A 12,233-nucleotide genomic window follows, 5' to 3' on the forward strand; every position below is an offset into this window, starting at 1 on the left:
ACTTCCACATTGTTTCTGTGGGATGTGTGGGGGACTGACTGAAATGAGTACTCAGATGCAAGTCAGTGTATAAAATTACATTCTGACTTGTAAAAGAGAAAACAAGAGATGGTTTTTACACTCTCATCTGACAATGACTGTAGTCCCTGTGCTCTTTTTGCTCTTTTACACGAGACAAGAAACCAGCTTGTTTCATGTAAAACCTTGCTCCCTGCAGCCACAATGAAATTTCCCACCAGCTCTCTGCAGCCACAATGAAATTTCAGTAGGAGGGGAAAAAAAATCCTGTGATGCTGAGTCTAAAATATTGTCTTTAAAAAAGTTTAAAAAAAAGTGTAAAAAAACTCGCTGAACCTTCCCTGGCATTGATCAGTTTGTTGGATGCAGAGCCAAAGCAGAAAGACATGCAGCAGAAAAGGCATTATCAGATTTGCACTCCAGACAGGAAGATTTGGCAAAGCTTTGACAATTAAACAATCAAGAGAGGTAATTTAATGGCCCAATCCAGAGAATCCACACTCATCAAATTGGCTAACTACAGTGGGAAAAACATTCCAAGTCTTTCAGTGGATTACTGAGTAACTCACCTGCTGCAAATCAGTTTGGAAAGGGGTCTGATTTGTTGCAATAATTTCAAAAAGACTGAAGGAGAACATGGGGAAATCATGCTGATCCCTCAGCGAGGGAGGGATTTTCCTCTGGCTACATCTCCCAAATGTCTCAAATGATGACCATTCCTTTCTCACCATCCTAAATTCTTTGGGAACCCCTTCCACTCTGACAGCAATTCCAGAGTGCGTTGCAGGGCAATGAGAGCTGTGTGTCCTTACAGCTGCTTTGTGTGGGTAGATCCACAAAGGTCCAGCCATACTTTTAGCCAGAATTCAGTCTTCACATCCTTGGAACCAATTTTCAGTGGAAACTTAAAGTTTCCCGCTCCAAAACAGTGTTCACAAGAAGATAAGAAAAAAAATTCTAATTTACAGGGAATATAAATACATATAACTTGATCCTTGATATTTTAACTTGATAAATTGATATTTTTTAATGACTTGATATGTTTTCTTACTATAATGAACTTGTCCTGACCACTCTCAGTGAGAGGTCTGACTCTGTGGGCCTCTGTGCATTGTAATTTCTGTGGTGCCATCTCCTTTCCCCACACAGCACAGCAAACACACTGTCGGACAGTCACATCCCAAATATCATGTTTATGGAAATCAAATTGTCATGGCAACAGAAGAGGTCTTGCAAGTATTTTAAAAATAGCAGATTAACAAAACCAATTTATGAAGTCTGAAATCCATTCTTTCATGAATGCTCTTAAAGAGATACAACAAATGGGTTTCTGCCTGCAGGAGACTTTCTTTTAATGCCATGATCTCATTTCACCATAGTGGCATATGAAATAGATATGCATGCAAATAAATACAAATTTTAAACTTAAACCAGCAAAGCTATTTTTGATGGACAGTGCCCTACTAATGTGATCATTTAGCTTATTTCAGGTAAAATATTTTCACCAAAAAATCATGATTCATATTTTGTGAAATTACTGAATTTTTTAACATAATGAACTTGTGGCTCATTATATTCTATTTCTTAATCTACAATAAATCTCAATTCTTCAAAGGCTTATTAACACTAACACTTAGTAAAAATGTACAAACACTTTTTTAAAGCAGCATTCTTATTTGCTCCAATTGAATTTTTTCTCCCAAACACAATAATGAGATTAATTCGACCATTTAGCCCTTTTGCATTCTTTACAAACTAGTTTGTGTTTTAATTGAAACAAAATGATTACTCCCAATTTCAAAGCATTTTTAAGTTTTGTGTGGATATTCACCAATGCTTGTGGCCAGCTGGGAGTTTAGCCCAGACAAACAACAACCTGGTGAGAGGCTGGATAATGATCTAATGATCTGTCAAGTTTAAATTCACATTCCCAAAGATGGCCTTGGTCCCCTGCACAATTCCTTGTACAAGTAATATAATATAATGTAATATAATATAATATAATATAATATAAGCATTATAATATATATTATAAGCATTATTTCTGAAGTTGGAAATGTAGTACAGGATGAACCCCTGCAAAGAATGTGATTATGCTTCCAAGAGTTCCTCTATTGATTGTAGTCATCATTTCCTCTAACAAGATTTGACCATGATCCACTCCAGGCCTATCCTTTGGGTATGTTTATACTGGGATTTTTAATTTGAGTTGGTGTATTGCCCATCAGTTTTCATCAGCTACCTAATTCATATTGAAGGATTTATATTTCATGATGCTGTGCTCAAAGACATGGATGTCCATGGTTTTGTCTAATAGGGCAGAACTGTAAATTGGTTACTAATGTATCCTCTGTTTAAAATTTAAAAGCTCAGTGATATTGCCATTTTCCAGTGCTGAAAAATCATGACTCAGATTCTCCAAAACTAAGAATTGAAAAAAAAAAAAGGCAATTCATTCTTTCTTCCCACAATCTCCTTTTGTTTTCTTTTGAGACAAGATCATTATCTCCAAATCCTGCTCCACAGCCATAAGAGTTACATTTTTTTTCTTTTCCTGAAAGCAAAGATTCTCATCTAATCGAGAGCCTCAGGGGAATAGGTTCTAAGGAAGCACCAAATATTGTGTGAGTCGGGGTTGCATTGCTGGGCCTTTTGAGGAGCTGTCAAGTTGTTAGAGAGAAATTGTTTGGTCTGTAACTCCTTTGGAATGGAAACACTGAGTTTGAACTGCCTTTGTTACAAGGTCTGCATTGCTGGAGGAAAGAGGGTTGAGAGCAGCTTCTAAGTGGTGAGATGGAGAGAGAACAAACTGTGGAAATGAGTCTTTTAAATCAAATATTTGAGTTCCATTTATTTTTTCCATGACTCTCCACAGAATGAAACCTAAGTTTATAATATCAGAAATCAACAAATGAAATATAACTAGATAGAATGGCATGTGATTTTTTTTTTCTCAAGTTCTTACAGTATCTTCACTTTGGGCTTCACTAGATAACATAAATGCTCAAAAACCCTGGGAAGGGGAACAGGGATTAACTTCTTCCCTTAATGAAAAAAAACTCCTTATCTTCAGCAGAACCAGGGAAACTCAAGTTTCACCTTCCTGCAGTTTCTAAAGCAAGGTCAATGATGGGAACTTTTCTTTTTTGTGTGAGGCTGGGCCCTAAGCCTGTCAGTGTTTAAAAGCCATTTGGACAATGGCCTTAATAATATTAATATTAACGTTAATATTACTATTAATATTGATGTTAATGTTAATCAGCCCTGACCTGGGCAGGCAGCTGGACAAGGTGATAATTGTTATTAATAACATCAATAACAATTATTAATGATAATTATTTCCTTCAAAATGAAATAATCTATTCTGTTTTGTCTTTGCACAGCTGTCTTAGCAGCATCTTTGCACAGTGCCACAACCAAGTTTGTCTGGGACTGCCACTGTGTCACTTTGAAGCTCTGCAATGAAGAAAAGTCCTAAGACAGGAGAAAGCATGTCATATGTCAGACTGACTTTATCTCATTACAAACCTTAGGACAGTCTTAGAATCCCTTTACCATCCAGTCTGTTTCTCCACAAAATTCAAAACTGGGCACAGGTTCTAAAATTCACTTTTGTGCCAGACACTGCAGGTATATTTGTGTTCAAATTTGCATGCAGTTTCATGGGTAAGAAAGAGCCTGAGGAACCTGGTTTCTGCTTCGTGCTCCTCTCTTTGTGATCCTGAACAGCTCAGAAGCTCTCAAAGTTCTTTTCACGGTGGAGAGATTAAATGGCAGTGAGCTCCTACAGGCAGTGGTGCTTCATCAGGCTTTGTAAATCTCTCCAACACCCACTGTTTCAGAGCAGGAGAAAATTCACTTCCTTCCTGCTATCCAGACTAGGAAAAATTCACCTATCAAAAGCACTCTCCTCATCCAAGTTACTTTAATCTTCAAATCCTTTCACTCATTTTCTCCCTTGCTGCAAGAAGTTTCAGTTCTTTTGCCCTCTCACTGAACCTCTGCAAATGTACTTTTCTCCTTCTGGACTTGATTCTCTGTTTCTCTCCACATGATACCCTTTGTTTGGGACAGCCTTGAATCCACCTTAAAATTCAGCTGCTTTACTTGGCCATTTAACAGCTCTTCTCTGCTGTCTGCTCCCACCTTCACTCTTAATCTCCAAGTACATCTGTCCAAACTGCATTAAATGACAAACAAGATTACAAGATGCTGAGCAAACCCTGTCTCCTTCCTTATACGTTCATTAGGAAATTAATATCTCCACAGAGCTGCTTCAACAAAAACCACTGAACAAAAACGTCCCTGGCCATTTCTTTTGTCTTCTATTTTGGTGGAAACAGAAGGCATGAGGGAGGCAGAGAGACTTGTTTGCATTTTGGCTGGTCTGGCATGGACAGCGATTCCAAGGCTGCAGCACTGGGTGAGTGCACAGCCTGACAGCAAAATGAACCAAAAAGTCATTTCAAATGCAAGTGCAGCTCAACAGCTGACTTCTACCAACTGTAGCAAGGGAAGAGCAAAAACTAACCAAAGGACAGGAACAATTCTAAATATTTAAAGTGTGACTTGAGGCTGTGGTCATGAACAAGGCACTGCAGCTTTCTGTCTAAAATACAGCAAAGTGTGCTGTTCAACACTGGATTAAACTGAGGGGCCACATCAGGCCCTGCAGCAGATAAAATAACTTTTTTTCCCCTTTTTTTCCCTTTTTTTCTGATCAGCTACACTAGGTGGAGCTGTCTCAATCAAGCAGCTACAAAGTTGGAACACTTTGGCATTTCTTCAGTACCTGTGAACCTCTCTGAGGTTTCCAGGATTGATTGTCATTCTGGGTGATCCAGACACTTCATGGAACAAAAATATTCCAGACTACCCAGTGGTGGTAACATTGTGGAATGACTGCTCAATACCATCTGCCAGGTAAGTTATATGATACAATTATATTTCTCACTTAAACCTCTGTAGTAAAAATAAAAGGAAATAAAACAAAAGAGTAATTTAATGGCCTTCTACATACTGAAAAGAACAAAGACCTGCAGGTGCAGAAACCTCAGATTCAGCTGTTCTTGTGCCAAATTTTACCTCACTTGTGAGGATAATCTACAGCTGATACCCCTGGTACCAGTAATGGAGCAGTAAAACCTGGGTGCACACATTTTATTGCAGGTCTCATTTCCCACGTTGCACAAGCACAAATCACCATCAAGAACTTCTTGGCCTTTTCAGTGCAAAATACAAAACCTGACAGAGTGAATTCTACTGGCCATAGGTTTGCTTTGTTTAATTAGGCTCCCATGAAGAAACAGCTTGTTTCTGCTCACTACCAGCATCTCAGGCTGAAAGGCAATGTTAGCTAAAAATCTGCAGCAGTAAAGTTCACAAGCACTCGAGAAAACCTTTGTTTTTCACAAATGAGCTTGTAAATCACACAGATACTTTGGTTTGTACGTTTAAAAGAAAAAAAAAATTAAAGGATCATAAATACCAAAGGGAGCTTGAGATTTTATACGTCTGAAAGCCCCAAATTTCTTTATTGCACTGTTTGCTCTACTGTGGATAAGAAAATGTGGTTTTTCCTTGAAATTCTTTCTTTCAATAATGAAGGCAATGGATGCTTGCTCGAGGCATCTATTTACCATTCCAATCATAAAAATAAAATGAGTACTGGTAATTTTATGCAGATCTGATCCGATCACCTTTCTCGAGTGTTGTGTACTTCTGTTCAGCTCTTTGGAGAGCTCATTCTGCCCAGGAGAGCCTTGGTTTCTGGTGAGAAGATGCTTGGCTTCCATAAATCCAATGGCAAAGCCACATTCCCTCAGCTGAAGGTGCAGTGCTTGAACTCTATCAGGAGTGAATAAACAGATGGCAGAAGAATTGTGATATGGAGCTGACACACCCAGGAACAGGAGAGCTGCACTGTGCAGCCCTGGAAGCGAAACACTGAGTGTGCTGGGAATCACCCCTTCATTCTGTAGCTGCTGTGAGAGGCTGGCACTCCTGAACCCCTCCATGGGCTACTTGGTGGCACATGGGTGGCTGCTCTCCTATCCTGCACCAGCATCGTTTTATGCTGCGTATTTCAATTACTCCCTGCATAAAAATAGTTTTTCACGTATCACACAGGCTGGGATCCAAAAGTCCACCCCCTTCCTGACAGGAGGTATTAATCTTGGAGAATATCTCAGACTTTCAGATCGTTTCCCTCACTTCTCACATTTCCCTCAAGTTCCCCCCCTTCGTTTACCCCCTCCCACACACGTGATGTCGAGAGAAGGAAGAGCAGAGAGGAAGGAGGGCAAGATTCCCATGGATCAGCTCTGGGAATGATGACAAGGAGCCAGCTCTCCTCCCACGCTGACTGGCACACTCAGCTCCAGGAGAACACAGTCTGCCAGCTAAAGGGCACGGCCAGCCCTTCTCCCGTTTGCCATCTGCGGGATGGCGCGGATGGGCTGCAGGGACACAGCGCCCAATCCTGGGGAATGGCAGCACTGGGCACCCCCAGCTCTGCTCACAGCTGCATCTCCCATCCTGCAGAGCTCATCCCTGCATGCTTTGATGCCTCAGAGCCTGCTCCAGAAAGCCAAAGCCGGAGCAGAGGTTGCAATGCCTGAGGCAGGGCTGCAGCCAAGGCGCAATGGCTTTTGCCACAGCACCCACTGACTCTTCCCTCTTCTCCCTACCCACTCTTTTTATGAGCCTGAGCTTGGGACACCTTCATTGCACCTCAGCCCTACAGCCCTGTTAGGCACAGATGAGAAAGACTGCCCTGGGCCATGGGAAACTGATCCAGAACATTTCCTGTGGCATTCACATTCTCTGAAAAAATCCCTTCGCCCAGGATTTTTCTCCTGGGAAGCTGAGAAGCCTCAGAGAAAAAGGAAAACAATTCTTATCTCATTTGCTTCTCCTGTGTTGTGCTCACATGTGGAATGTGTTTGGAGATTGTTTACCCACAGGTGATTGTTCCATTGGATTCTGCTGTGAGTTGTTTTCACTCATTGGCCAACTGGGTCCAAGCTGTGTTGGGGCTCTGGAGAGAGTCACGAGTTTTCATTATTATCTCTTTAGCATTCAGTAAGTATCTTTTCTGTATTCTTTAGTATAGCATAGTATTCTTTAATATAATATTAAAAAGTAATAAATTTGCCTTCTGAGAACATGGAGGCAGATGCATCATTCCTGCCTTCATTGGGGCTTCTCTACAAATACAATAGGAAACTGATCCAGAACATTTCCAAATGGCCCATCACAGCAACTGGAAGGAATATGTGATTTCAAGGCTATTCAGCAAAAGGGATTACAAGATGGGCTAATTAAGATTTTTTTACACTGTATTTCGTCTGAATTTTAAGTTTTGGCAAGAGAAAAGTCAATATATCCCCTATGTATGAAAAAATTCCTATGAACGACATCTTTTGTAGCATGTGTGGAATGAGTAGTTCAAACCCAGTTTACATTGCACTTTAAAACCTGCAGTTCTGGGTTATTACATAAAACTCTGCAAATTAACCAAGTGAAGATAATAAACTGACTGTAAACAAAGAGAAAGTGTTACTTCTACTATCCAAATAGAATAGTACTCCAAAACATAAATAGCACAAAGGAAAAATAAACCAGATATTTAAAATTTTCACATGTCACCCTCAAAGGTGACTTCCACAACAGAGGAAAGATAATTTAACTTTAAAAAAAGAGGCTTTCAGATGGTGAGAGACTGCCCAAAGATTTGGAAGCCTGCATCAGAGTACAATTTCTATTTGGATATCACTGCTCTGAGGCACAGGGCACTAATGAAAACCTCAAATGCACCAATCTCCAAGCAGTGGAAATCTTGATTTATTCGATGTTGCCCATTTTCTTGTCTACTGTGGTGGTCTCTGACCCTTCTCTGCAATTGCACTGCAGAGTCTACACTGAAATGACAACTACATGCAATGTATTTAGGGACTGAGAAACAGAGGACTCCCATTAACACCTAAACACAGTCACACTCTCCAGCTAAGCAGGCAGAAATACATGGCAAGCCTGTGAAACATCACTTGAACATGTTATAAATCTGGACTACAAGAACTGATGGGAATTTTGCCATTTACTCTGCAGGGAACAGGCTCCCCTCCTTGATGTGAACACTTCACACCACTGCAAATCTTATCTGTTTTACAAGCCTTGCTCAGCTCATTGAGATGGCTGAAGCACAACAATGACAGAAAATCTCTTTTTACCTTGAACATTCCTGGCAGTAGATTCGTGATCCTCCTGTTTCCCCTCCTGTGTGGGCTGTGTGATACATGACAGGATTTGGCTGGGATTGTAAATAGCTGTATTCTAGTCAGGTGTGTCATCTCAGACTAAGTTTTCCCTCAAAATGCACGTGGTATCAGCAGCTTCATTAACAGAACCGTTCATTTATGTACAAACTAAATGCCATGCTTTGCATACTGAGCTTGGGATGCATCCCCAAAACACTGCCTTTCACCAGGCTGTGGGGATGCCACAGGGAAGGATTCCTTTTCATCTGTAGCTTGTTTGGTTTGCTACTTTTGCAACAGGGAACCAGGAGAAAGAGCGGCAAACCGTACCGCCGAAACCACTGCAGCAAAGGGCAAACAGATTTTAAAAAAACACCACCTAAAAGGAGGTTGTTGGTTTGGTTTTTTTTAAAAAACAAATAGAATTAAAAATAAAATTAAAAACCATTTTGTGCTGGTCCAGCCTGACAGGGTTTACACAAGCAACACAGCTGCACAGTCCAGATTCAACTCCCAAGCTTTTAACCAGCACAGATTGTGAGCCCTGAACACTCAGCCCTCCCTTCCTGAAGGTATCTGCTCTCCTTCCTTCTTTCCTAGACACCTTCTGCATGAGGGAAGACACAACTCTGGCTACCCCCAGCAGCACCCAGAGGAGAACTCCAGCAGAGAACCACACTTCAAGCCAATTTCAACATAAGGATGTCTCATGGGGGTCTGTCCTTCTGGGATGAAGGGCACAGGGTTTTCTAGTGTGCTTTGTGAAATGTCAGATAATTTGGATAAGGAAAAAGGGATGGTTAAGTCAGGCTTTTTTTTTCTGTACATCCACAATGAAGATGTGGTGTCTTCAATGCCAGCAGAAAACAGCACTGGCTTTGAAAACTCTGGTTTTGAACATGTCTCTCCAAAGTGGGAAAGTGAGCCCCAGGAAACCTAAAAGAGCCCCATGAGAGAACTCAAGTCCAGAGATTGTCTTTGATTCATCACTCGATGTTCTTCAGGTGGAAGAACTGCACCTGAGTGCAGTGGATTGCATCTGGAAGCACACACACCTTCCACAAGTCCTTCCACAGGAAAACTCACAGCTATTGCAAAAGGAGCAAATTTTCCTCTGGAATACATCCACAGGTTTCAGAGCAAGCACGCTGGAGTAGCAATGGCTTCTACGTGTGGCACACACTATCCCACCCACACTTTGTGCATCGTACTTCAATCAGAACTTCCAGAGTTTCAGGTTTGTTAAAGAATGAAGCCACCTGAAGCACATGAAGCAATTAAAGGCAGGCAGTAGCTCTTTAAAAGCAGGGCTAGGTGGAGGATACTCCTATATCATAAGGAGGGCTTCTGTGGCAGCCACAGTAGCAGAAACAGACCATGAGAGACTTGAGGTAAGGGTTAATGAGTCATGGATTGTTTCATTTGGTTTTGATTTTTTTATTATTGAGGTTATTTTTATTTCAGCTCAAGTGTTTGCGTTTAGCCCTGTATTCCAGGGGCTTTTATAGTGTTCAAACTCTGAGCTCCTCCTGCAGTAAGCAATTCCTAATTCGAGTGTAGGAATAGGAAATACAGAGATGATGCAGCCACATCTTAGGGACCTGAGCAGGCTGGAGACTTTACGCTGGGAAACTGTGAATCTCCAGTTCCTCTGGACAGTGGTTCTAACATTTTCTAGCGAGTATCCTTAGAAAACCCTGCACGGGGGGGCTCTGAAAGCTCATTTCTAGCTAGCGAGCGATGTAGTCACCGTGAGCTTTACTCCTCTGACCGCAATCCCGGTTCGTGAGAGCCCGAGCCGCCGAATCCCTTCGGCACCACCCGGCGGGCTCGGGGGATGTGTCCGCTCTGTCCCGGGAACCGGGACCGCCCGTGCCCGGCCGAGTGGGGCCAGGCGGCTGCCCCAGCCCTGCTCCCCCGAGGGAAACGCGATTTGCCCGCTGGCATCCCTGGGGACCCCGCAGGGCGCTGTCCCAGCCCGCGACGCGAAACTTGGCGCAGGGGCTCCTGCCTCCCTCCGTCCGTCTGTCCGTCCCTGCCCGCGGTGCCGTCGGGGAAAGGGAAAGTTGCGGCCGCGGGCACCTCTGGCAGCCCGAGCAGCCGCAGGTGGGCAGAGAGAGACCCCGAGCCCGGCCGCCCTCCCTCGGTGCCTCCCGCACATCCTTACCCAGCCCTGGCACGAAGGTGTTGAGGAAGAGGCAGATGACGGCCACGGGGAAGGGCATGTAGGGGATGGCGGCGCGCAGGGGGCCCTTCTTCTCCCGGACCTGCACCACCACGCCGCTGGACGGGGCCGCGCCGCCCCGCCCGGGCTCGGCGGCCGCCGCGCTCTCGCCGTCCTTGGGCGAGGGCTCCATGGCCGGCGCGGCCGTGCCCCGGTGGGATCGCGGCTCCCGCTCCCGCCGCCGCCGCCGAGCGCGCTCCCGCCGCCAGGCGCGCCCCCCGCGCCGACCCCTCCCCGCCCTCCGCCCGCCCCTCGCGGCGCTGCAGCCCGCCCGCATCCCGCCTTATCCCGGATTATTCCTTACAGCCCCTCGGCAGCCGCTTCCCCGCATCCCGCCTTATCCCGGTTTATTCCTTACAGCCCCTCGGCAGCCGCTTCCCCGCATCCCGCCTTATCCCGGTTTATTCCTTACAGCCCCTCGGCAGCCGCTTCCCCGCATCCCGCCTTATCCCGGTTTATTCCTTACAGCCCCTCGGCAGCCGCGCCGCTGCCCGGTGCGCTTCCCTGCATCCCTGTTTATCCCAAGCCCTTCGGCAGCCGCTCCCCGAGCGCTTCCCTGCATCCCGGTTTATCCCGAGCCCCTTGGCAGCCGCTTCGCTGGATCCCGGCTTATCCCGAGCCCCTGGGCAGCCGATTCCCTGCATCCCGCCTTGTCCCAAGCCCCTCGGCAGTCGCTGCCCGGAGCGCTTCCCTGGATCCCGGCTTATCCCGAGCCCCTGGGCAGCCGCTGCCTGAAGCGCTTCCCTGGATCTCGGTTGATCCTGAGCCCCTGGGCAGCCGCTGCCCGATGCGCTTCCCTGCATCCCATCCTCATCCCGGTTTATCCCGGGCCCCTCGGCTGCCGCTGCCGGAGCGCTTCCCTGCATCCCGGTTTATCCCAAGCCGCTGCCCAGAGCGCTTCCCCGCATCCTGCCCGCATCCCGGTTTATCCCGAGCCCCTCGGCAGCCGCTTCCTTGCATCCCGGTCTATCCCGGAGCGCTTCCCCAGCCCGGCCCGGCGCCGTGCGCCCCTCGCCCCGTCCCGCCCGGGCAGCCAGGGAGGGCGAGGCGCTGTCCCGCTCTTTCCCCGGAATGAAGGAAAGAACTCCATGTGAGGGAGCGCAGGAGCGGTGGGAGAGCGTGCCCCGTGCGCCCTTAAAGAGAGACGGTGTAGAAAACGTGTAAATTAAACCCACACGCGTGTAGTGTGTGAAAATCGCTGCGGTGAGGAGGAAGGGGAAGGGGAGCCACGGGAATTGGAAGGCAAAGGAAAACTGTGGCCCTGGAGGGGAGAGCTAATGGCAGCTTGGTGTGGAAATGTGGCTTCGTTCCTAGGAGCCAAGACACGAAACACGGCTTTGTAGGGCTGGCGATTATTGTTCAGCACAGAATTCAGTGGGTGAAATGGGAATATAAAACTTGAGCGTGTCTAGGTTAATAAAAACCAAAAACTGCAGTAATTGTCCCTGTAGATGGGATTCAGCAGAGAAAACGGGGAAAATATTAAAGGCATTAATCCTGATATGAAATGTAAGTGTGACACATATACAGGGTCTTTCCATGAGATAGAGGATAGTCTCTGTCTTACTGTGTCTTTTGAGGCTGTGGTTTTGTCCAAAAAATTCCTGCAAGGAATTTAATATAATTCCTGCATTGAATTATATTCCAAGAGAAACACTGAACTACTTTATTTATGCCACTTCAATACCACTTGACAAGTGCCTTATTAAACAGTTTAATTGATTGAAGTACGA

The 12,233-nt window shown here is 45.2% G+C and overlaps 1 protein-coding gene across 2 annotated transcripts in view; it reads right to left on the reverse strand.

The window, feature by feature from the left end:
* The window catches only part of STUM (stum, mechanosensory transduction mediator homolog), a 44,578-nt gene extending 33,945 nt beyond the window's left edge, over positions 1-10,633 (reverse strand). For both annotated transcript variants that reach the window (XM_054290390.1, XM_054290389.1), the window contains exon 1: positions 10,444-10,633. In XM_054290390.1, coding sequence (XP_054146365.1) covers positions 10,444-10,633 — 190 coding nt within the window. The remainder of the gene's footprint in view (positions 1-10,443) is intronic.
* Positions 10,634-12,233: the final 1,600 nt, after the last annotated feature.

The sequence above is a fragment of the Melozone crissalis genome, unplaced genomic scaffold (genome assembly GCF_028551555.1).
Source record: "Melozone crissalis strain CALT ecotype California unplaced genomic scaffold, PUWL_Pcris_2 ptg000081l_1, whole genome shotgun sequence".
NCBI classification, from domain to species: domain Eukaryota; kingdom Metazoa; phylum Chordata; class Aves; order Passeriformes; family Passerellidae; genus Melozone; species Melozone crissalis.